At 44.1% G+C, this 26,267-nt stretch overlaps 1 protein-coding gene across 1 annotated transcript in view; it reads right to left on the bottom strand.

Moving 5' to 3' along the window:
- Positions 1 to 16,528, bottom strand: part of DPP6 (dipeptidyl peptidase like 6) — a 572,381-nt gene extending 555,853 nt beyond the window's left edge. The window contains exon 1 of the mRNA XM_055709074.1: positions 16,329 to 16,528. Coding sequence (XP_055565049.1) covers positions 16,329 to 16,388 — 60 coding nt within the window. The 5' untranslated portion in view covers positions 16,389 to 16,528. The remainder of the gene's footprint in view (positions 1 to 16,328) is intronic.
- Positions 16,529 to 26,267: the final 9,739 nt, after the last annotated feature.

The raw sequence follows: 26,267 nt of genomic DNA, 5'->3' as shown, positions 1-26,267 counted from the left end.
GAAAAGGTGCCAAGTAGCACTCAGCAAAAAAACCACAGCTTAAAACACTGAGGTCACTGTACAGTCCCCTGCTCCTGTTCTCTGCATGCAGCAAACACAGGAAGAAAGCAAAGGAGGGAGATTCTCAGTGACTTTTGTTCAGGGCTTTGGAAACTGGAGCTAATTAAATGTCATGGAGGAGTTTTGCTCAGCAGAAGCCAAGCAAAGGATATACATCTCTTCACCTATCATGGGCATGCCATGCAGAAAGCCATCAGACCTGACCAGATGAAACAGGAGATCCCAGAAAACCCCCTTTGGCAGCACTGTGAGCTTACAGTAATAAACAATTAGTAAGTAGTATTCTACATTCATCCCATAGGAGTTCTGGGCATCAGTGTTCCTTACCTGTGTGATATATATGATATTTTACAATGTGTAGTAAAGAACAGGAAGACTGTTTATAATTTTTAATGTGAAGAGCCCATAGAAAACTTAGTAACAGAGCAAAACATTGGTAAAGTCCAAAACCCTAGATTACATCTACTGCCTTGCAGAGAACTAAGCACCTCAAAACAGGCTCTTGTCATTTTACTGCACAGGGACTTCCTGAAAACTAGCCTGAAACCTCCTGAAACCGCTCAGTAGCTGCCTGCTGCAAAAAGCTAAAAAAATTGGGCATCTTCAATTCTGAACCCTTCTTTCCTTGGGGCTGAGAGCAGACTTCCACTGGCTCTGGATTCACACTGCCCGCTCTTCCCCTGGACAAATCAACACCCTTATTTCCCCAGAGCACCGCTAGAAGCTGATGTCTTTCTTTTAAAGCATGTCTGGAAATGGGAGAAACCAAATCTCATCCATGTTTTGGGCCTGCTTTTAACCTCCTCCCCAGTTCAATCCCCCTGTGACTTAAGCAGACTTTTAGAAACCCTTTTTTCCCCAAGATTCCCACTGCCTCTGGACACATAGGAGGCTCTGAGTGTCTCAGTCCTATCAAACCTGTTAAGAGGGTCCACAGGAGGGCCACCAAAATTATCAGAGGGCTGGAGCACCTCTCCTATGGAGACAGGCCGAGCGAGTTGGGGTTGTGCAACCTGGAGAAGAGAAGGCTGCAGGGAGACCTTACAGCAGCCTCCCAGTACCTAACAGGACTTATAAGAAAAATGGCGACAAACTTTTTAGCAGGGTCAGTTGCAACAGGACAAGGGTTCATGGTTTTAAATTAAAAGACGGTACATTCAGACTAGGTGTAAGGAAGAATTTTTTTACACTGAGGGTGGTGAAGCACTGGATCAGGTTGCCTGGAGAGGTGGTAGATGCCCCATCCCTAGAAACATTCAAGGTCAGGTTGGACAGGGCTCTGAGCAACCTGGTCCAGTTGAAGATGTCCCTGCTCATTGAGTGGCTGAGGTTGGACTACATGACCTTTAAAGGTGCCTTCCAACCCAAACTATTCTATGATTCTATGATTATGAAGCTCTGAGGACTACTGAAGTCATGTAACTCACTGGTGATGCACCTTAAGTTATTTCCAAAGTTAAGTGGCAGTGAAGCTGATGGCACTTAGCTTGCAAAACATCACCTCAATACCACTGTGGAGCATCCTTCCATTATCATATATGGTCCCCAGCTCTGACTACACAAAATTAATACTTACAAATGCCATCCAATTATGCCAGTTAATTTAAAAATAATTTTAAGTTCATGTTTAAATTTACTTGAAATCATGGTCTAAGTGTTTCATTAGCACAAAATGGATTGCATTTTTGACAGTGAGAAGATGGAAGCCAGGGACTGCACATGAAACTGTTATTCCTGACGGCAGTGGATATTCCTCAGTGAAAATCACCCAGGAGCAGTTTTAATGGGCTAGGGCATCTCAAGTGTTTAGATGTGTAAGTCTACTGAAATCAGTGCAAGATAGGAACTTACATTTCCAAGGATATACAGGTCACTAGCAACAGCCAGTGGTCTCCAAGGATGTCACTAGACCACCTGAATACAAACACCTTCTGCCAGCCAGAGGAAAAAATAATTGAGCAGCTGGTTTATTGACAGACAACGGTGAAGCCTGGACTCCTTTGTTTTGCTCTTCCACAGACTGCACAGAGGAACCCAGGAGAATTAGGTGGGCTTCAAAATTACCTGGCCTGTTTCAGGAAAGCACCCCCTAGGATGCTCACAAAGAAACAAACAAACCCAAAAAAACCTACAAAGAGCTCCCATCCCCCATGTAATGGCATTTGGTGGGCTCTGCGCAAATGCCTGCCAAGTCTTAACACATAAGTGACTAAATATTTTTCAAAACCTGGCTCCTGCTGTCCCTTGTTTCTCAGTTCCACTGTCTTTAACATTGGAGTAACACTAACCTAGCATAATCCAATCCATTCTAACAGCAATCAGTAGTTGCCTCATTAGAGGTTTTGAGGACCTGAAACACCAGAGTAATGAAGCCCACAGAAATAGTTTGGCTGATGATTGCCTCTTCCTTCACTCCTGACCTCCTCCCGCCTGATGGTAATGCCTCTAAAACACAGTTTACTGAATTCTGGCAGAGTTTTGAAAATAACTTTCTAATGCATCCACATTTTCCCCTAGGAGGTGATGTTTTCCCCAATGATTTTTAGAAATCATTTTGTTACTTAGCTATAGAGTTATTTAGAGTAATTTCTAAATAGAAAAATAGATCTTCTTTAAAAAACCCAAGTAAATTAAAAAAACCACCAACCTCTAAATGTAACGAGCTAAAGCTGCCTACCAGAAAAAAAGAGACTAAACCCAGCAATATTTCCCAAAAAATAACCTTCCAAACATTTGCTCATCTCAAAGTTCTAAATAATTTAGATCTGATTTCCTAAATATGAAAGAACCATGGTAGGCTGCCAAGACTGTTCATATAACAAGAGCTGTTAGCAATACTGACACAGCCTGATTTTTCTTTACCATCAGCCATGAGCTGGATTAAGTCCACTTGAGGTTATGACAACAGGACTAAAAGAAATGTCACCATGCTGGCATTAAACCCATGTTAAGGGAGTAAAGAATGAGCCTTGGCCCTTATTTTGAACGCTGACGTGAAAACCCCATCTTTAGTTCTTAGAGCAGTAAGGGGAGGGGAATCTGCTGTGCCAAAAAAAAAAATAAAATAGTATCAACAGAAAGCAGTGTATTTTTTAACACAAGATCTCATTATTGATTACATTTATTTAGAGCAGCATTTACGAAATAAGGCATGGCCTGAGTAGTAGCTGACCAGCTAATGTTTATGCCATGCCCTATAAAGCTCCCAAGGGACCTTGCAGTCAAAGACACCGACGCTGATATCACGCTCACAACTACAGGCAAAGCATGATTTAACCTCGCCTGCTTTATCTACATCTGCCTTCCACTCCACATAGAGATTCATAAATCTTCTGCACACCGATATCAGCATTTCTGCAACTCGTATTCACCCATCTCAAAAGGATTGGCTTGGCTGGACTAACCTTTAAAAAAAAAGGGGAAAAAGATTATCTCCCAATTCACGTAAGAATCCTTTTTCTCTTGGTCAGACAACAGACTGCCTCTCCAAGGATTCATCAAGATTGAAATGCAGACATCAACCTAAGCCTGCTGCACAATTACCCTGATCAGAATAATGCAAGCTTTTCTGAAACCTGAACTTCAGGAAAATAAAACCAGTCATTTTTCCCCAAGCTCTCACTGCTGTGCCTTGTATTATTATAGATAAATCAGTCTCAGGTACGCTGATTACGCTGTAGTATTCAGCCATCCATCCTGACCCACAAGAAATGTTCTGGCTCTTGGGAAATGGCAGGCAAGAATTTAATACCTTAATTCTTCCCAGTTTTTCTTACCCACACTGATAACTAGTAACACAGTAGACAAGGCTGACACTACAAGAAGGATGCTATTTGAGATTAGGATGCCTACAGTTAGGGGCTTATATTAGTGCCAGGTGTCTAAACTCCAATTACAGTCTACAGGGATCCAGTCAAAAAAATTAAATGGAATGTAAGAAGCAAGTCAGGGAGCAGCAAGCCCACAGAGACCTTACAGTGAGCTTCATCGCTCTCTAGACTTTACTGATGGTGTCCCATTGACTATAATTGGAGCTTAGGTATTGCCTGTCCAACTCCACTGCCTAAACGAAGATACCCAGCATCACTGGAGATGTCCAGGCATCTGCAAGACATACTGCTGGTGCTGGCAGACACAAGATCTGTGGGAAATTCATAACGCTGGGCTACAGCAGCTGAAAAGATAACCAGCACATGTTCCACAGCACTAATGCAGAAAAATCCTGACCCTGGGTCACATGTGAACAGAAACTGGATGCCTAAATATTGGTGCTGTAATCCTTAAACTGAGTCCTGTCCTTGAAGGATCATCTTACATTGATTACCCATTTAGTGTAGGAAGAGAGTTTCAGTCTTTGACGAGTTAAGTCAACACCTCTGCATCATTTTGATGGTGTTTTTTCACCTCTGCAGCAACACTGGCTATACACTTGAGCTATTTTTTGCTTTTCTTTTTTTGTTTTATGAAATAAAATTGAAACCTTGGAAAAGGCATGACATTTCATGCTTAGGAATGCTGTGGCAGCAATACTTAGGAGTGCTGTTACAGCACACACAAACATGTAGCCAAAATGTGAAGACTCATTCACATTTACACATCAGAAAGAAGGTGCCTTTTCAGCGATGGTCCAGTATACCCTTCCCACTCACCAAAACAATCCCTTTACTGGCAAACACTATCACCTGGACTCCGCAGTGCTGCCGACAAGATCACGCATACTGGCTTTCAAACAGCTCATGGGGCAGTAGATACCTTTCGTACAACACAGTGTAAACATACACTTTTGCTTTGATAGCACATTTTATCGTCTTATTGTAGTATTTGAGTGCATTTGTGTGCTTCAACCTTTGCAAAAAACAGCTATTCCTCAGCTGGATAGTCGTCGTTCTTAGGAAGTGTTACAGTCTCAGTTAATTTGCTAAGTCTGGTAATAACAGTGGTAAGACCACACTGGAATCTGCTAGCTTTCCCCTAAGTCTTTTCAATTTCTATTTACAAAGTGTGACAGTAAGTAAGTGACAGCTCCTATCAAATAGAACACTGATTTATTTATTTTTTTCTCCTGGATGATGTCCATATTAAAAATCCAAATCTAACAAATGCTTACAAGGAAGTAAGAGAGGAGCTTTCAAGAAAGAATAAGTAATTTGTGGTAATGTCCCTAAAAACTATAATTTAAAGTGCTCAAGGCTTCATTTTTGTACAATCACTGAAATTTTAAGCACTAGGAACCATAGTTCTTCATTACTGGGTTCTTCAATAAACTTCATGCTTTCCACTGAAAAAGTTTTAGAGGCAATTCTTCTATCAGCACACAAGAGATTTAGGTATTTTGTTTCTCCTGACATCACTGGAAGTTATATGTGGACATCTCTCCTGTGCTTAAAACAAAACCAGAATAATCTCCCTCTGTTTCAGCTAGTCCATATCAGCTGCCAGTCAGAATTTCTGTGGAGAAAAATATCTGCTGTAAAACATAATGAAGCTACAGCAGCGAAGTACCTAAGGAAGGCTAACCATTGGAGGTCACTTACAATATTTTGCTGTCAAAGATGGTTTTAACTGAGGTATTTTTATCATAATACTGTGATAGTGCACAGCATTGATTACTTTCCATTAAAGTCAGAAAAGAGCACTGAAGTTTCCCACTGTTCTACAAAGAAAAAGGGGACAACAGACAAAAAAGAAATATCCAAACACTTGAATTAATGCCATAAATAAAGAGTTTGAGGGTCCATAAACAATTTCCTTCCTCCCTCTGTCCTTGGCTAATACCTTCGTCACCTCCATCATGATCATCCATGGCTAGAAATTCTAGCTGCAGTTTCTGAGTGGCAACTTGAAACACCTTAGTAAAAGCCCAAGCTGCAGCAACCAAGAACCATCATTACCTTCTCAGAGGCCCGTGTGAAGATACCTGTGTTTCAACCCAAATCAGTCCTTCAGTGTCCCTGAGCAGGATAAACCAGCAAGGTGGTTTATTTTTTATGCTATAAATGCCCTTTATGGGCAACAAGTCACACAAATTAACAAAAAGCACAGGCAAAATTCCCTTACCATGTAAAGTAAGGGGCGGGGCGGGGGGGGGAAGCTGGTTTTATTCACTGGAAGTAAATTAACTTCTTTGTAAGGTGGAATCTTCAGTGCTCTCCCCTGCCATTAAAAAGAAATAATTAAAAAAAAAATCAAAACAGTAGGAGCAGAGCAGGTATAGGAAGTCCGCAGGAATAAACTCCAAATGAGGGAGTGAAAGACAAGGGCAAGGTACAGATGTGCTCTGTAACACAGCTGCAGCCTTAGAGAATTTTAGCAATATCAGGGTAACTCAAGTGACTAAAGTCAGAACAAATCAGAAAATATGGAGGTACAGAAAGCAGCACCTGGGACATTCAAGAATAGTTGTGACCCGCTGGAGATCTATAACAATAAAGAGCAGCTAAACTTGGAATAAGTGACTGAAAAACTTCGGCGGCCTCTCTGCTGGCAGATTAATTGTGCAATGGGTGGTCAGACAAGAGGACTGGCAATGAGGCAATGCATCGTTTCAAGGAAAATGTGTTATACTATGGGGCCCAGGTGCAACCCAGATTCATGTTAAGCAGCATAAGAGAAACCCCAGGACAATCAATGGGATCACACACTGAAATCAATGCTAAGCAGCAAGAATATAAAGTGAAGAATAAAATCGTTAGTTTGAGAGACGACCATGAACCAATGAACAAATTTAAAATGTAAGCTCTTTGATGTAAGAAGCAGTATTATGCTTTCTGGCTGGAGAGCCTCTTGTTCGATTGAATCCCAACATGCAGCTAGTGTTCCCATGGAGTGCCGCAATAGAAATAACACTGATGTGAATGCCTGCTGCTGGACCTTTCGTGGACTGTTTTACTTATGAAAAGCTATCTGATCCTCCACTTAGGAGAGCAGAGTTAAAGCAGTGGCAAAGGCTCTGTGTGAGGTCATTATCCAGAAAATCTGACTTCAATAAAAAACTGCGCTAAAATTCTGCAAACACTAGGATCTTGGGATGCTAAGCAGAAGTCCAAGACAAGTCAAAAGCCTAGAAGCATAAACTAATATATCAAAAGAAAAAAGAAAAAAAAAAGAAAAAAAGAAAAGCATATGGTGTATCTGCTGCCCTGAGTAGCAGTAAATTATCAGCAGCACACATCTGTGCCATAATTTCAGTCTCTTCCTAGCATTCCAATTCTAGACACCATCTGCAAATAAGCAAGTTATCTGACCTCCAAATGTTGATGTCTTGCCCCTTTTCAACCTGCTGGCAGAGCTGAGATGAGCCCAGCACTCACCAACTTTGCCAGCCCCCAGCCCTCCCCCTGGGGCTCTCACGAAGTCTTGGCTTTCATTCTGTCTGCTTGAAGGCACAACACCTAGGAGGGCCATACATGCTCTCTTTTTAAATTACCTGAGGTTTTATAATCTTAACAACCTTCCTTTCAAGTAAGCTGAAATACTGATGTGCTCCCATCTTCCACCTGCTCTATGCTTGCAACACAACTCACTCCTTTGGGTACACTAACCTCCGAGGCCATCCTCTGGACCATATCATGTCATGGTATAGGGACCATGCAACCTCCTATACCTCTGGAACAAAGGAAAAAAGGTGTAGGAGGGACAAAGAAGGGTATGTTCTTAATGACATTGAAGTTTGCTAAATTCTCAGATGTCAAGCACAAGAGCGTAAGGCCAACAGTAAGGATGGGAAGCCCACTTGGTGGGTTACCAGGTTATTATCCTCCACCAAAGAGCTGCCAGACCATGCAAGGGAAATGCTCATCCTTATTTTTACCAACAGAAAAAACTAAAGCATGGGCAGGATATTTGCCCCAGTCTCAGTGAGACTACCGCTGACTACTGTGAGTTCATGTTAGATCCCCAAGACCATCCTTACACCGGGAGGCTAAAAGCAGGTTGGAGAACATTTTCTTGATGGCAGCAGTGTCTGGCCTTGAAAATCAGCTGGGATCTATGATAATGCGACAACGTGAAAATGTAAAGCCTAAACCACTTGGCCAGCATCCCAGCGTAACTCAGGGCTTAATCCAGGAACTGGGACATTCCCTTTGAGTGCTAGCACAAGTCTTTCAGCCGAAATTTATTTCTGGCAGTGCCCCGAAATGCAAATCAGCCCTACCTAATACCTAGGTAAATATGTGGTAAATCAGTGCTAACTGATAATCAAACTATTTCATTCACACACACACACAAATATCCCAGCATGTCAATCTGGTTATTTTGTTTTAAAACCAGCATAAAAATCCCCAGCATAATGTAAAGATCATAAACATCAAACTCTCTCCAGACTAGGCGCGGGAAAACTGCATGAAAATAAATAAAAATGCTCAATAAATAAATGAATGAAAGCAAATTACTTCCCTATGTTTACCTAACAGCACTAATATAGAAATAAGCAAAATGAATTCTAGTGAACAAGAAATTGAGCCTAAACTTAATCCTTTTTCTTTTTTTTCTATAACCTAGAGGTCCTTTGTACTCCCATTGAAGTCATGGCCCCAAGTGATCCATGCAGCATTCACAGCATGATATTATATCTATTTCATTGGGAAACACAATAATTGAAATGCTAAAACACATCTTCTTCCTATTACTTGACTTAAGCTTTAAAGTATTGAAATGGCTAAGCTAATTTATTTTGATTATCAGCCCATTGGTCTTGGTATTATAAATTAACCACACAATTTTGACAGAGCTTCTAGCTATCTAATGCCTGAAAACATGATTTTGTTTAAGCACATACCGTGCTAAGATTTTTTTTTTAAAAAAAAATTTCAATTAATCAGTTCTGGTCAATAAAAAGTTAATATAAAAATGGTTTACTGTTAAATGACATTGGTACTCACACATTTGCTCTGTCCTATACCAGTTAAAAAGCCATTGAAGATTCCAGTTATAGTGCTCAGAGCTCCGGCTGCATTTTTAAGGCACCAACTGTTAGTTAATTTTGTTAGCATAAACACCCAATAAAATTTTATGGTGTGTTCAGCCCTCATTAAAGATGAAAAACAGCAGCAGAGAGCAGCACCCACAAATAAACAGGGAGCAGGACGGCTCTGGTGTCACCGATCCCCTGAGCTCATCCAGATTCAGGGCTCAGGGCTCCCCTCGTGGGAGAGCACTGCAGAGGTACGGGGAACGAAATACTAGGCACCACTGGAAATCCCTTGAGCTCCACAGAGCCTGGCCATAACCCTCCTGGCAAATATTTACTGGGGAAGAATGGTTGTCTCTGGCCCCTTTCTCATGCATCCCCTAAAGCCTTAAAATAACAACTGTTCTAGGCAAAGTACACCCTTGCTGGTGCATACCTGCACTATGGTACAAAACCCACAGCTCCTTTTGCTCCCCATCGCCCAACATACCCTTGACAAGATGCTCCATCAACACCAGGACTAGAGGAGCCTGTTCTTCCCCAGGCTGCATCTCGCAGTTGGATTCCCTCCAGCTGGGGAAAGCATGAACCCTGCCAGGAGGATTTTGATTACTCAGGGCATTTAACAGGTTGGTCTAGCCATCTCCCTTTGTCTTCCCATCCTTCAAAGGGGTGTTTAAGCCTTTCACTGAAATTTCTAGTCTCAAACCAGCCATCACCATCCTTGTAAAATTTCCTTTCAATGGGAAGTTTACAGGACAGCTGACACTTGGGCAGTCCCAGGAAGCACTCAAGGGAACATGGCTGGAATTAACCGACAAAAAACATCAGGTTCACGGGAAGAATTATAAAGAAAGGATTTCACTCCTTTCATCCACACACACAAGATCTGGTCAAGAACTTCCCACAGCCATGACTCCTAAAATCCTTATGGCTGGGTTGGTTAAGGTCTTAGAAATTTCTGAAATCTTCTTTCCTTTTACATCAACAGAAGCAAAACTCTAAATCTGCACCTGCAACCAGAAAATGTCAACTGAAAACTTAACAGTTTACAAGGAAGACGGAGAATGTGATAAAAATCAGTTTCAAACACCTCCCCTTAAGTTCCCTGCAGTTTTTTCCCCCTGATTTAGAGTTCACCATTCCTAGGACAGGTTTTGCCTCTGCAGCTTTGTGAAAGATCCCCCACAAAGGACAGAGAAGATACAGGATCTATACAAACTGGTATAGGCAAAAGAGTTAAATCAATGCTACACAGTTCCACACCACATGCAAGCACCACCTTGTTCCACAACAAGCCAAACCAACACCTGGCTTCCTCATGGACAGACGACCCAAGCCAACTGTTTTCTCCCCCTTCTTTGCCCACAGCTTTTTCCTGCTGACACCTACACTGGGCAAGGGATAACATGCTTCACAGAGAGGGATATACTGGTGGGATGTCAGGAGCACATTCTGATGAGCCAGCTGGCTCTTAAATGGACAATATCTAGTACTACCTTCATTCTCCATGGCAGACAAGTTCAACTTCATCCTGCCATCTCTACCTAGCCTGCAACTGTCACAGCATTTAGGATCGTTACCATTCTGCTAAGCTTGGCAGGTTTGGTGGGTTACACTCAGCACCTCACTTCAGTGCCTGTAAAACCAGAGCAATTCTCCCCTCTCCCAGCTTTTTGCTTCTTATTTGACAACTTAAATGGTAAACACTGAAAGCAAAGCCACGTCTGGCTATAGGGGGTTTACAGCATCCAGCAGGGCTGGGCGTCGATCTTGGCTGGGGCTCTTGTGCAATGCTGTATTAGACCATGAAAGGTTACTCTTTTGAGATAGAAATGTAATTTCTAAGGGACTGCACCCTGAGCGAGGCTGGATTTTGAAGATAGCTGACTGATCATGTTTTAAAGCCCTGGGAGCTACATAAGTCCTACTTTAATACTTATTAGGTGTGGAAGTCAACCTTGCATTCCCACTAGAGTATTAAAATTGGACAACTCGAAAAATATATTGCTTAGCTGTGCCCATACATGGTAACTTACCACACACAGTAAAATGCAATGTGCAAGTAAAACTGAACTTCTTTCCACTTCAGCAATAATACAGAGGAGCTAACGTAGCTGCTCTTCATTTTTTCTGCATCCAAGAGTGCTAGAAGTGCTGTGGCTCTATTGCTTCCATAACTTCAGAGGTATTGAATCTCTTTGCAATTAAGCTAACATAAATAAGTAGTAATTCAACTGAAATCAGTGCAATGCACATGAGGGGAATAGTTCATGTAAAAGAGAAGAAAACTAGATTCTCCCAGTGTAGATGCAATGATCTCTTATTAACTGTTTAAAGAATAAACCACTATCAGAACCAAACTCTCTTATATCCTGTTAAAGGGATATTATTGACCTGTTGACCACGGCTGTACGAACACTGCACTGCGCCTTTAGATCAGGGAAGCTCCCTGCAAAGTGCAGTTCTAGAGGAACACCCCACATCAGCAATTTACTTGTCTTATAGGTTAATTTGGTTCTTTTCAAAACAAGGGCACAATCAAAACTGTATTTCCAGATCATCTTATTGAGTGTACTTTAACAAAGACTTTAAATTAGTACAATGAGTTGTTTCCACACCCACTTTCTTGCATACCAATATTGCCACTTAGTTCAATTGTCTCTCCTTTAAAAGAAAAAAAAATAAAAATCGGTCCAAATGATTTGCTGTTATCCTTAAGCATTCATTATTGCTGATTAAAAATCAGGTTACAGTTACTCTGGCAGATGTCCTAACCTCCAGACTTTGATTCAACAAGCGTTTCTTAATGCTGACAAGCTGAGAGAGGAAGGGTGGTTGCTACAGTCCTGTAAGCCACATCGAGGAAATCCATGATGGAAACACACAACATCTGCTCAGGTTTAACTCGGCGCTGTTTGATTTTACCATACAGCTTAAGTGACTCTCATCACTCCTGTTGCGACTGGAAAACACTTGTCTCCTACTCACACAACGTGATCGGAATCAGGAAGACATTACAGCTTAGATCCACAAAAAGAGTTAAATGTCTAATAAAACAGCAGTGCATTTTAGGAAGTAAAATGACTGCATTACCCTCAAAACACACATAAGCTACTTGGGTACTCATCAGTGATGCCCTACTGGGGCCATAATATGAGTGTGTGCCAAAGGAGCTGTCCTGACCACGGGTCTCAAAGTTAAGAGACCTGATCCAGAAGATATACACTGACCATGTCCAAGACCGAGCTCCACACAGAACAGCTACAACAGTTATAGTCATTCAAGAATATGGTCAGAGAGATGTGGAAAGCAACCGAATCAGCAGCAGCGTTGTGCCAACCAGTATGCGTTAATGTACAGCCGAGGCTGCTGTAGGAAGCTGGGGGTTTAGACTGTGCCCTCCAGACTGTGTGTCTGCCAATGGTGTGCCTAAATGCACTTCCATGTAAAACAAAGAGACAGTGCCTCCCCCTATCCCCAGAAGACACTGTGGCTTTCCATCTTCCCCACTCCAAAGAACAGCCCTGCGCTCTGCGCTGGCCCCTCTCCAAAAGGGGAGATGGGAGGGCTCCCGCTGTGGAGCAGCCCATCTCCTGCTGGATACCACAGTGCCCTGAAGGATGGGAGCTGGTGGGTCTCTGAATCCTCATCAAAACTTCGAAGGCCACGAGATCCACAAATCCTGCTCCATGGGATACCTCCTTGCTCAGTGTACCCAGATGAAGGACCCCAAATAGAGTTGTTTCTAAAGAAAGAAATTACTCCCCATGTTTTCTGTAGATTTTCCTCCATTGAGACAGATGCAATTGGGAGTCTCAACATGAAACAAAGTGCCTTCTCACAGCATCGTCCTTGGTACTAATCTAAGAAAATAAGTTAAATTCAAGACAAAATTCCTGTGCTTTGCCTTGGCTAGCATGGGGCTCTGGACTGCTGAATAAAAGCCAAACGCCAGGAGCTGCACCACACAGTGTTGAAAAGCCAGAGTCCCCAGATGGAATTAGCCTTCATTAATTCCTTCAAGAAATCTGTTGAAATGTGACAGCTCGGAACTGAACCTCAAGTTCTTATGCCAGCATCCGAATAACTTTCTAATAAGGTGCACTTTCTTAACTGGAGTCGCAGCCTGCTCCCAGCCCATGAGAGAGGTGCCCAGTTTTGTGCAGACTCTCAGCAGCTGGAGGGCTCAACACCCCAGCCACATCAGATATGTTCCGATGATGAAGCTTTTCCTTACAGCACTGGGGTGAATCCTCTTGCCTTCCTCCCACAAATTTTCTTAGGAAAGGCAGTAAGATTAGTCACAGGCAGAAGAAAAGAGCATCAGAAGCTGTATGTACACAAACTATTTCTTAAAAATAGTTCTCTCTAGCCAATAAATCACAGTCTTTCAATAGCATTTACAAGTGGCTTAGAGCTAGATCTTGGTTAAAAACAGCTAAAAAGCGTTACACAGAAATGTCAGAAAATATGTATGTGTTAGTGGCCATGTGTTACTAGAGTTTGGAATTAGAATCAAGCTATCTACTTAAGGGCTTTAACTGTATCCCTCCTTTAAAATGTTACCTCCCTTGCCCATCACAACTGTGCAAAGCTGTAAATTTGTGAAGGAAATTTGAAGTCTTGGTGTCCATTGCCTAGTGAGTGGAAAACTCAGAGTGAAGCCAGGAAGAAGAGTGGCTTTGCGCCGGCGAGTTGGCATTTGCAGCTCTTTTAGTCGACACAAACGTGATGACTTTTTTTTTTTGGGGGGGGGGGGGGCGGGGGGTGTAAAAAAAGCCTAACAAGTTGTTTCATGAGTAGTGGAAACAACAGTTTGATTTCTGATGGATTTTTGCCCTGCATTATTTGCTCAGCCCGCTCCCTCTTGCAAATACTCCAGCTCTCGCTCATGGCTGCCTCTTTTCCACCATAAACTTCCAGTTCTTCTGCAACATCCTTCTGACTCCTTCCTTTCTCCTGTTCCCTCCCAATCTTTACACAGCCTGTGACAGGCAAACGACAGCCCACGAGGTAGCCACAGCCATGTGCTGACTGGGTTGCTGGGACAGGGTGAGTAAAGGAGGGATGGGCAGGCTTCTCCCTGCTTCTTCCTCTGCTCAGGTATCAAATAGTCCCTTTTCTCTATTAAGCAATTTATTTCTGTGACACCTGTAGAAAGTTGACATTTGCAACACTTCTCTGGTTCTGTCAATCTGGTTAAAATTGGCCAGTTAGTTCAAAAGTTAGGAAATCTGGAAAGTCAGACAAGTCCTGTTTGTGGTTTTGTTGTTTTATTTTTGGTTGTGGTTTTGTTTGTTCATTTTTCAGAACCCCACCCCCACCCAGATATTAAACATCTCACAAGCATTTCTATGCTTTAGAAGTCAGTGTCACAAAAAACTTGGCTATTCTGCCTCTTGTCAACTCCATCACAGACCTCTGACAGATCAGTTATTTGTTTTTTCAGCCTGGTTTGATAAACTCTCATTTCTGAACTCTGCAAGGTTTCCTTACAACTGAATCAGTCATGCACGGAGCTTTCTGTGTTTTAATTAAAAAATCTGAAACCATCAATCATGTCAATCTTCTGGCTTGAAAAAATATATTTATTTCCACTAGAAAAAAAATCCACATCCCACAGCATTTGAAGATAAGATGAAGGTGCCTTCCAGAGAAATACAAATGTATCAGTTATCATGCGCTAAGAATATACACATTCGAGCCTCATCCCTTCCTTCTGCATTAAAGTGTTAGGTCAGCAGCTTGATACAATAAATTATTACTAATATGCAATAACCTTAGCTGTTCAACCCAAAACTCCAAGAAAACCATAAAGTCCAAAGAAAGGAGGCCCAACGTTGAAATTACTGAAATTACAGGCAAGATCCATGGAGGACCTTAAATTGAAGGTCCATGAATTATGCAAAGAGCTTATGTATGGGTTTAACTTCAAATATATGATTAGTCATGGAGCTAAGCAAATAATTTCAGCAGACTCATCTAATCTGTTTGTGTACTTCCACAGCCCTCATCATGTTGCATCTTTTAATACTCGCATAGCCTTATGATTAGTGGGTTTAATCCTAAAACGACCATATGAGAAAAGGATAAATAATTGTATTCACTTTACAGAAGCAGAGGTATGAGGCACATCTGCGTGCCTAAAGAGTTTGCAGAACCAGGTCTGCACCGACTAAACATAAAGTAACCAACCAGGTGAGCAGCAGCACTCAAAAAAGCATTTCAAACAACATGACATCAAGTCTAGAAGATGGAACAGGAGGCCAGTATTAAGAGGTAAAATAAAAAAGAAGTTAGCACACCACCATTTCTGGTGAAAGGTAAATATTGCTTTTCTTTACGGTACATCCCATTAGCCAATACGGAATCATGACTCTTGACAAAATGCTAGCCTCAAAAAGGCACTTGGAATATTTCGCTGCGGGGGGGGGGGGGGGGGGGGCGGTGCACCCTAAAACAGAAACATAAACACTGAAAAACACTTCAAAGAGTTGCAGAACAGCATCAACAGAACTGTCTGCAAGAGGGCACATACATCTACATGACTCTATATTGCAGCGTATCAGTGCTGTAAATGCAGATGCAAAGGCCATGTTCATTACTACAGAAAAAAAAGGGAAAAAAGGTTAACGCAAATTTCATCTGGAAATGAAGTGCGAGCACTGATGACATAACTGTTGAATTAAGTGGAGTGCACAACAAGATGTTCTAAGCCAGTTATGTTTTTTTAATGCTGGCTATGCAAACACACCGTGGCAAGAAGCAAAAGCGGCAGATCGAATATATATATATATATATATATATATATATATATATATATACCTGCTCCCGCATCACACGCGGCACAAACCCTTACCTTCGCGGCATTTTAGCCCGGTTGAAGCAGGAGCACGAGTTCGCGCTGGGGCCGCCGCAGCCCGGTCCGGCGGCAGCCGGGGCGCAGCCCTGCGCGGAGGGGTGCGGGGTGACCCCCCTGGCCAGCACCGCGCCGGGCCCGGGCAGCCGCGCGGGGGGGCGCCCAACTTGGCCAAGTGCGGGGCGCACGCTGCGGGGGTGCCGGGGGGGGTGCCGGGGACACACGCTCTCAGCTACAGGTCAGGCACCGGCGCAGCGGAGGGGCGCAGCGGAGGGGCGCAGCGGAGGGGCGCAGCGGAGGGGCGCAGCGGAGGGGCGCAGCGGAGGGGCGCAGCGGAGGGGCGCAGCGGAGGGGCGCAGCGGAGGGGCGCAGCGGAGGGGCGCAGCGGAGGGGCGCAGCGGAGGGGCGCAGCGGAGGGGCCCCGCCACGCAGCCCACCCAGCGAGCCCGCTTCGCCCGCGCTGCGCGCCCCGCGGAGCCCGGCGGCCGGCCTTACCTTGGGCCCCTTGCCGCTGGAGCAGCGGACGTTGTTGCTCACCCCGGCCGTCTGGTTCATGCTGGGGCCGGCGGGCGCGCAGGAAAGTTGGGCTCCGGGCGCGGCACCCCGCGGGGCGGCGGAGCGGGGCAGGAAGGCGCGGCCGGGCCACTCCGCACCGGGACCTCGCCCCCGGCCGCCGGGCTCTGCGCGCTAGCGGCGCTCCCGGCTTCCCGGCTCCAAAACAAAACCCGAACCGCTCCCCCCCTCCCCGGCACCGCTTTCCTCCCCCGCCCTCCAAAGCAGAGGCGAGGCGAGCCCGGTTCTGCCCGCCCCCCGCCCTCCGGGGCCGCCGCGGCAGCGGGGCGGGCTGGCACGGCTCGGCTCGGCTCCGCTCCGAGGGGCTGGCCCGGGGCGCTCCGCGCTGCTCCGCGGGACGCGCCGTCCCACGCCGTGGTGGTCCCGCAACCCAGCCTGGCGCCCCCGCCCTCTCGGGCGCTGCTCGGTGCTAGTGCCCCCTCCCGCGGGGGGTGGGGGTGGAGATGGCGGTACCGGCGGACAAGGCTGCCGCTGGGGCTGGGGTCTGCCCTGTTGGTGCCCAGGGCAGTCACCCCAGCTGTTTCCACTGAAATGAAATGCTTGGGTATATTCTGACTGGCAGGCGTTTGCTTACTACCAAGCTGTAGGGTTGGGGTCTTCCTTTTTTCCATAATTTCTTTTCCAGGTGTGCTAGAGTTCAGGTGTTTTTTGGGTTTTGGGTTTGTTTTTTTTTTGTTGTTGTTTGTTTGTTTTACTTTTTGTTTTGTTTCCCCTTCCTTATTTGTTTGTTTGGCGAAATAAGGGCTCATAGCCAACTCTGCCTTGCTGGTCAAAATTTGGTGGTTTAAGTTTGGTTTTTAAACAAATAAAAATCCAAGTCATGAGTCATTATCCAGATGTTTTCTACTACCCCTGTTTCACCACTCCAACCAGCCCATGAGGCCAGATGCTGCCTCCGCTGTTCTTGCAACAAAAACTTGGTGAAAGTCAGTTCCCAGAGCAGTAAGCAACCAACCACCCCAAAACAACCAAAACCCCCAAACCCAACCCACCTTATATCTGAGTAAGAAGGTCTGGATAGCCAAGGCTAAAAGCATCCATACTTCATATTACAAAATTGTTTGGGTTTTTTTCTTAGGGATTAATCTATCAGAGTTGATTGTTTTGAGTATTTTTGTTGTGTTTCTACAGCATACTTTAAAACCTTTAAATAATTAAAATCTTTTCTGGATGTTGCTCCTTTTTCAGGTTAAGAAGAACAGAAGTGCTCTGGTTGCTCATCATGCACCAGAGCCAGCACTGCTTTGGAGAATCCCCGCTCCTTCATTTCTGAAGGGTACATATCCCACCATGTGCTTAACTGGCTGTATCTTCCCGCCTTGTGGCTAGAATGCATTTGGAGAGACCACTGTGGAGGCAGATAGCCGAAGAAAGCGTAGGTAAAAGGTAAACACAATTAGAGCAGCTGGCCTTTCAGTTCTGAGGCAGGAGAGAGGTCCCAAAGCCACAGTGTGCTGTCAAACATCTCACCCGTCAGCAGGGCACACTGATTCTGGGAGAAGTGCAGGCATCCAGGGACAGGTTTGATGAGAGTAGCACATCCCCTGAGGGAGAAACAGTCTTTCCTTCCTCTCCAAGGAGCTCTCGTATTGCAATGTCCATACTCTGCTCCTTAATCTTGCAGCATCTGCTCCCCTTGCTTTGCTAGAACAAGGTGTTTAGCTCAGAACTGCTGCCAATAAGTCCCCTTCAGGGACGAGTGTCCCACCAACCTTCGTGAGCAGTAGGTGCTGGCATCCTGGCTGACCTATCAAGGATGCTCAGCCCCAAATACCACATTATTACTATTCCCCGCTATAGCCTTCTGATGGCTTTTACTTCTTTATACTGATTAAGATTTGAAGTCTAGTGCCCTGACTGCTCCATTCAGTGGTTTGGTTTTCGTATCTTCCCAAGCAAAGTGTCTGCTAATAAATCCAATTATAGACTTTGAGTTGCATATTCGATAGGCCCTGGCTGCATTATATTCGTTCAGTACAGTTTGTTGCACTGAGACAAGCAGAAACCCCTGGAATTATTTGCAGTTGTAAAAACATGTAGAGTAATTTTTGAAAACTGAGATAGGCAAGCAAAACCACTCAAAAAGAGATTGGCAGACCCTTCTGGCCACTATATGGAGCAGGTGACAAATCTGTACTCGTATCCCACCTCTAAAAGGCAAATTCTTCAGGGGAAAAAAAAAGAAAAAAAGAATAAAATGTATTCCTGCCTACACATTCTTTCTCGCACAACAAATTTTTCACATTACACAGACTGATCATGGGAGTGTTGCCCCATGCTGGTTTATGACAGTTTTGTCCTGAAGCAAAGCAGAATATGAAAGACACCACTCCACTACCCTTTCCAGGGAGCATCTGCCTCTCCATTCTGCAGCCAGTCTGCTAGAGTAGGCAGGGAGTCTATCTTCACCATAGGGCATGTTTCGTCTAATGCCCTGGCAAAAAAAAGAGCTGGGGAAAGTCTCCTGCTTCCTCTCATTTTTCTGCTTAATGCCTGCCCCACTCATGGGAATCTGCATTCTTCCCTAAAACCGAGACAAACCTTGCAGCATCAGACCTCCCTTCTATACAGGAAAGGGCAGCTCCCAACTGGGGTAGCAGGGAGAGTTTGCAAGAAGGCGGCTTTTGCTTTCAAAAATACGAGTAAGCATGCTGATGTTTACTAACCCTTGAAAGGAGACTGCTGACCACATAGTGGAAGTGCAGCCTTTGAAATCTGGGAGAATTGATCCAATTCCAAACTCTGGCCAGGCCTCCCTACATGATCCTGGGGGAGAACCCACCACCACCCTCCTTTGCCCTTCGGTGCCCCTCCTGCGTTCAGGAAGATCCTACCTCTGCCCATCCGCGTACAGCTTCCCTAAGGCAGGACGTACTCATGCATTGGCATACAATGCCTACAGAGTCCGGCATTGTTTGGCCCTTGTAGAGTGAGGGTCCCTAAACGCTGCAGAAAAACAAATGCAGAATCATTAGTATCTGTTGTTCTTCCAACTGAAGTGGTTTATATATCTAGAAAAGAACAGACAATACCACAAGCAGCACAAAGTTTTGAAGTGCCTGTGAGAAAAGTGATTTATAGATTAGTATTCTGTGACTGTTCAGTGAAGTGTGAAGGAACAATATACTGTCATATAAGCTGTAGCATATAAACATCCCTTGGCATTTTACACTTTGAAAAGGATTATACATAAGCTCAGCTGAGAACAGTATTAAAAAGGAATCTCAGCCATACTTTTGGGGAACATTTAGAAAGAGAGCTAATCTGCCTTTGGAGCTGAGCTAAAGCTACGCAAAATGAACGCAAGAAAATTCATGCAGTCCTGACACCAGATTTAAAAACAAAACAAAATTTTCAAGCCAGAATTATGTCACAAAATTTAATAACGTGCCGAGTGCTTCTTTTTGTTCTTCATACTTCATAGATGAACCCTGTAAAATTGAGAGAAAATCAAAATCAAGAGCTTTACATATTTACCCTGACTCCAAAAGTTGAAGCTTTTGGGGAAAACATCCAGTGTTACAAAACTCAAAGATAAAACAGCAGGATTGCCAGCGCTGTTCAATTCAGCCAGTTTCAAGTCCAAGCTCAGTCTTAGAGGAGGACCTTTGAAATATTCCCCCATGTTTGTAAGTTCTTCCCAGGAGCCTGTTTCGATCTAAATTTGAGCTGTCTGTGGCGTGGTATCACTGCTGTGTGAGCTCCAGGAGTTTTCAGGTTTTCACATGGCAAAGTCACCGTGCTTCCCATTTCCTTCACTGATATTTTCAGCAGAAAGCTGACCGAGATAGTCTCACACTTTACCACTCCACAATTTTTGACATCACTTGTAACTTAACCAGAAAGGTACATCCATTTTGCACAAGTCAAAAGCCACAGTACAGGGCTACAGACAGTCTAGTGCGAACTTGCACTTGTACAAAGGTCAAAGTGTTGCAGAAACCATCAAGGTTTACCTTGCTGTCCACCTCGGAAAAGAAACGTGATTAAAAGCCTGGTTTAAGGAAAAGATGAGTAGTCCATATGCAGTAGGCCCGGAGAAGCTGAGAGCACAGGAGACGAGGAGGATGTGAAAATTGAGACCATGGAGTGCTAAAGAACACAATTCTAAAAATCAATGCAATGATGGATCAGGAACGAATGCAAAAAGCACAGCACGGGAAGGCTATAATTAGATCATTTAGTCATAGCCAGGAGCCTGACTGAGCTTTTTGAATCCGCTCAAGTGGACACAGTTAATGCAGAATTTGGCTTGATCGTTTCAGTTCTTCTCATGACAGCAACACAGAGGAGGTTCGCAGTACCTTTTTGTCTCTATTATGGCAATAGAGGTAAAAACCCACGAGTACAAAGAGGGGGCTCTCACACCATGGAAAAGAGATTCCTGCAGACAAGGCTGAGCACCTCCTTTTGCAGCTGTGCTGCTGGGACCACTGATGTGGACTCAGCCAAACACTGGAAAGCAGGAATAACCCCAGCAGCACTTGACCTGTTCTGCCCACACTGTGTTCAGTGGCTCTGCAGTGAAATTGCAAGGATCCGATCTCCACTTTTGCTTCCCTTTCATCGCTACCAGCAGTGGAGGTTAATCAAAGCTAATGTAAGGATGGGGAAAATGCCAGTGTAGAGTAACACTGATGTGAACATTAAACCTCCCCAGAACAGAGGCATCTCTGTGCACTTCCAGGCTTTGTGAAGAAGCAGGGAAAAAAGAGGTGTTTTGAGTCCCCCAAAACCCAGATCATGACGACAAATCTTTGCTCAGCAGGCTCTGTCAGGACATATCCATGCTGGCTGTTAATTTAGGGTGAATGCTCAATGGATACCCAAGCTGATGCCTCCAGCACAGAGACCAGCTTGGTCCAATATCGCCCCCCAAGAAGGAGGGATTTCAGTACTGGCAGGAGCGGGCCTTAGAGCCAGCTGACAGCTTCTCTGCGGTCCCCTGCAGGCTGCAGCACTGACTGGTGGCAAAACCATTCCTGAAAGGAGTTGACCCAATATGCACCTGAGAAGTGAGAGAGATCCAAAAAACCTCCACACTTCTCTGGGATTGTTCTCCTAGTGTACTCATAGCAGCCCTCATTTGACCAAGCCCATCCCATCTCCTCAGTTATGTTTTCCATCTCTTCTTTTACCTGGCCTGTTGTTCCCCAAGGCATGATGGCAAAAAGGAGCTTAATAAAGCAAGCACCAATTAATTCCACAGATGCTGGACCCCCCTGCTTGCCCCCAATACTCCCCCTGCCTGTGTCTGCCTACTTACCTCATCCCACCGTCACAATTCAGGAGGAAGCGGTAGGTCAAGCACTTATGCACAAGCATGGGATCTGGGATCCAAGCTTTGCTTTTGGCTCAGCTGTTGATCCACAGGTTCCTTTCAGCTCCTTGGGTCATCCACATATTCCTCCAGCTGCAGGTCAGCTGAGCAGCTGCTCTAACACCTTTGGAGCCCAGACAACACACTAGATTTGGTAAAGGACTTTAGTGGAAGTGAAACACCCTCATTAGTTAGAAAACAGCCAACCTCACTTTTGTATTTTTTTTTTTAGGTTCCACAGGGTCCTAAACACACTGGGTACCAGGGATGCCCAAAAAGCCCCAGCTGAGGCGCTCAGCCCGCATCCCCTGAGAGCTATGAACTTGTCCAGTAGAGAGGTGAGGGTTTATAAGGCTGGAGAGCACACGTCCGAGGTGAACATTGCCTACAGTCTGGTGAGCAGGGCTTTTTCATAGTGTTCCTGGGATTTGTGCCTGCTTCTAGAACTGCATTTTATTTTACGTTACGCAGCTGCTGGATAAGCAGTCCTTCAGCCAGATGCATGAACACTCCCAGATGAATGCCCTAACTATTAGGAATGTTTTAAGCATGGCATTATTAAGTAATAATTTACTCATCCCATTTAGTCTATGAGGCCTCCTTATCGAGGAATGTTATTCATGAGTATCACTAGCTTTCACTCTGATTTATTTATACTTAATGGCCTTTCAAAGACATCTCTCCACATTACTTTGAGGCACAAGAATATAAATGGGATATTAAATCACATCATGATATATGACATGTTACAAAAATATTGCATAATTTATATAGATTATAAACACAAGAAAAATCATCCAATAAACTCTGCCATCAGATGTTCTTGAGGCTAGATTAAGGCTACACGAGGTCTTTTAATTTAATAGATCAATGAGAAATAATTTTGTTCAAATCTCACCTTTGCAGAGGCAGCAAGCTGTTTGAAGCGGATAAAAGATGGGTGTATCTGTGGTGAAAATGAAGGGTAGCGATCTAGCTGGAGCTCCCGTGCTGCCTCCTCCATGAGAGGTGGGCAGGGTTTTCTGCAGTGGTGCCATAAGCCTGCTGACCACAATTTCGGCCATGCACAAGTTGGGTGACCCCTTCAAAGAGCATCACAGACCCTTGCACTGGTCACCACTTCAATGTTTTGGAACTTCAAGCCACTTTAGACAGCTGTCAATGTACAAAATCCATGCTAATGAAAAAAGAAAAAAAAAAAAGGGAAAAAGTTTTACTAGACACTTCTTCAGAGAAAATTTCTCTTCAGAGCAAGCTGAAGTTAGATTTTTTTTCTTAGAAAGGAAGATTTTTGCAAAAGAAAAATAAAAATAGAAAACCAAACAAAAAAAATCAGGAAAAAAATAATTAAAAGGTCAAGTTCCATACTATGTCAGAAAAAAAAAAAAAAATAAAAGCAGTTGGAAATACTGTTGCAGAGTTGCTCATAGGAGCAGTAATTCAAGTCCATTTCCCTGCACTTCGCATTGCTCTTCAGCTGTCCTGTGGCAAAACGGTTGTGTTTCGGAGAAGCAGCAGGAAATCCAGCATGGGGTCTGCAGTGCCGCTGCAGATCCTGAACATCAGAGAAGGATAAGGAGGCTTGGATCCACCAAAAATAGATTTTTTTTAATAAAAGATAATAATATTTCAAAATCAGAGCATTACAACTTTCCAGCAGAAATTACTAAAGTCTTCCCCCACCCCCTTAAGAAAAGTTTTTTTTCTTTGAGGAGGTGAGGAAATCCACCCTGTCTTTTTTGACTTGACAGCACAGTATTTTTCAAGGGTCAATTTTGATGGAAAATTCCCAAGCAGCCTTAGTTTTCTTTTCTTTCTGTGTGAACTGCTTTTTAGCATGAAGGATGTGCAACACAGACACACAGTGTCCCCGAGGCAACAAAAGCATTTGCTTAGATGGAAAAGGAATAGCAAAAAGATATTTTAAGCCAAGATTCTTGAAACCAGATGAGTTATTCTGAATGCTTCAGTTATCGGACAACCAGCCTGAAAGACCTTCCTCATTTTCACAGAGTGCTGAGCCTTGAGCTTTCACTCCCTAAAATCAGGTGCTTTTAAGACTGCTTGCATTTGGCTCCTGAAGAGATTGAATAGCAGCTTCTGAATTCTGAATTGCATTTTTAACTATTTGGTCAACTTGCAGGAGAGAATGAGCATCATATGACCCACCAGCCTGCAGCAGGTCCCTCCAGTTTGGGAGGGACAGCCCCTCAGCAGTCAGCCCCCCACACCTCCGCCTGGGCAGTCCCTTCTGGTCAGAAGGGATTTTACCCTCCCTTTATCCTCCTGTTCTTGACATGGAAGAGCAAGTTAAAAGATGAAGCAATTCAAAAACTTGTTCAACCCCAATCTCTAAGCCCATACAATTTGCTGTAAAATAGTCTCTTCTAACTACATCAATGCAATATTGCCACATGTGTGTTTGCCCATTTGTTAGAGTCAATGACCAAACCTCTGTTATCTCCATGTAAAGACTACTTGTTTTCTTCCAAGGACCACTGTTCAAACGACCAACTTTTACAAGCCAAAAAAACCCCAAACCCCAAAAAGCAATGTTAAGTTGAAATATTTTAAACTCCAGGTTTTGAAAACGACAGTCAGATGGACAGAAACACAAATAAGCTGGTGAAGGTGACATCAGCCACTGAAAATTGCACAGAAGCATTTAATCTGCATCCTTTCTGTGGTATCACTCTTGCGTGATGGAGGGTTGACCAGGTCGGTTTGGTAGAGCTGAGGCAGACGGGTGGAATATCCATTATGCCTCACTTCATCACAATAAACCAACCCAGCTCAGCAGCCTAAGCCTGGGGCTGGGACCCTGGGTTAAAGTCTTGTTCCCATCATGGTCACCGCAAGCTCTGAAGAAGTCAAAGATCCTAAAAATATATTTCTGGAGAACACCGTAGCAGGCACGTGAAGCTACACAGCACTGAAATTATCAGACTGTCACACAGTGTTTGGAGTAATGGCTCAGGAACCCACTCTATCTTCCCTCTACTGTTTCTTAAGCATTTTACTTTGCACTTTCAGTATAAGCATAATTGGCTTGGACAGAATTTAACTTATAATTATCACAAGAGATGTTGAATACACACAAAATCTGCAAAGCAGCAACAAGAAAACTTACTGCTTAACACCGAGCCTTAAACCTCCCCCCCAAAAAAAAACCACACAGCAAAAACCCAAACCCAGAACTCAAAGACAGAGATACATGTTGGCAACCATAACTGACACACTACAGACCTCCCTAATGCCAATGTTCCGCTTTGCAAAACAAGCCCATCTGCTGAAAGATAGCGATAACTGCTGCAACCTGATGGACAGAAAATTCAGGAGTAAATGAGGTGCATTAGTTTTGTACAGAAAGAGAAGTCAGGTCTTCCTTCCCCCTTCAGCAGCAGCACACCAGAAGGCAGGATTTAACCTTGAATACAAAGTTTGGGGCAAGTTTTTCTTATCTCCTGCAAAGTGTGGAAGTATTCAGAAGAGCAGGACAGGCGGCTCTGCTGCTCAAGAATTGGGGACCAGGGAGCTTCTACCGCAGGATGCAGCTCCTGCTCTGTATTGCAATGCCAAATTTGACCTTAAAGGGAGATCCTGAAAGGCAGCTGGAGACAAGTCAAGTTTCACACCAGACAAAAATCTTTCTGTGCTATAGGGTTCATTTCTCACAAGACCTTCTGCAGCTCTTGGGTTTCAGGGCTGGTCTCAGAAGAGTTCAAGCACAGCTTGCGGTAGTAAGTTTTAGCTGTTCATTCACTGAACCAAACAACCTTGTGTATCTTATGGTCTATATTTTCCTGAAGCCTGATGTTAGCTGCCTATAAGTTACTGTCTGAACTTAGAGTAAATGTAGCTCCGAGCACATGCTCCTTCATCTCATCCTCAGGGCCCATCCTGCAGGCTCAGCTAGCCTGACTGTCTGCCAGGGTCCTTCCCTCTGCTCTTCAGCTGCAACCCCCATCTCACCCCAGTGCCTCCCAGCTGTGAGCAGAAAGTTACAACAGGACATCCAACACAACCAGCCTTGGGGAAGGGCCTGGTGGTTGGGTCAGGTCTATGGCCCCGAACAAACTGGAGGCTGAAATCAACCCTTAGACTGTACATGCCTTAGGTCAACCCTTCCCTCAACATAAGGTGGCATCGTCAGGCACCCCCAATTAACTCCAAGTTAATAGCGTCCATAAAACCTGCTGCCAAGGGCTATCAGACATTTACAAAAACTATTACAGCTGAAAGTACCCTCATTGTGCAAAACCTGAAAATACACATTACAGCATACTCTATCTGACAGGGCATTTCATCCTCTTCATGTCTTATGGTTTAGCTGAGGTTTATTTTTTGTTTGCTTTGGAGTTTTTTGTTTTGTTTTGTTTTAAAGCAGGCTATATTATATCTCCAGGGTTAGTTAACTTGTGGCATTCCTGCATGGGGCCAACTTCTAGTTGCCTGGGAAGACAAGTGGGGTATCCCACAGCAGAATGAGCAGAATACATTCAGGAGAATTAATATATAGCACGAGAAAACCTTTGAGATGA

The sequence above is a fragment of the Falco cherrug genome, chromosome 4, assembly GCF_023634085.1.
Source record: "Falco cherrug isolate bFalChe1 chromosome 4, bFalChe1.pri, whole genome shotgun sequence".
NCBI classification, from domain to species: domain Eukaryota; kingdom Metazoa; phylum Chordata; class Aves; order Falconiformes; family Falconidae; genus Falco; species Falco cherrug.
This window is presented reverse-complemented; position numbering and strand designations above follow the sequence as displayed.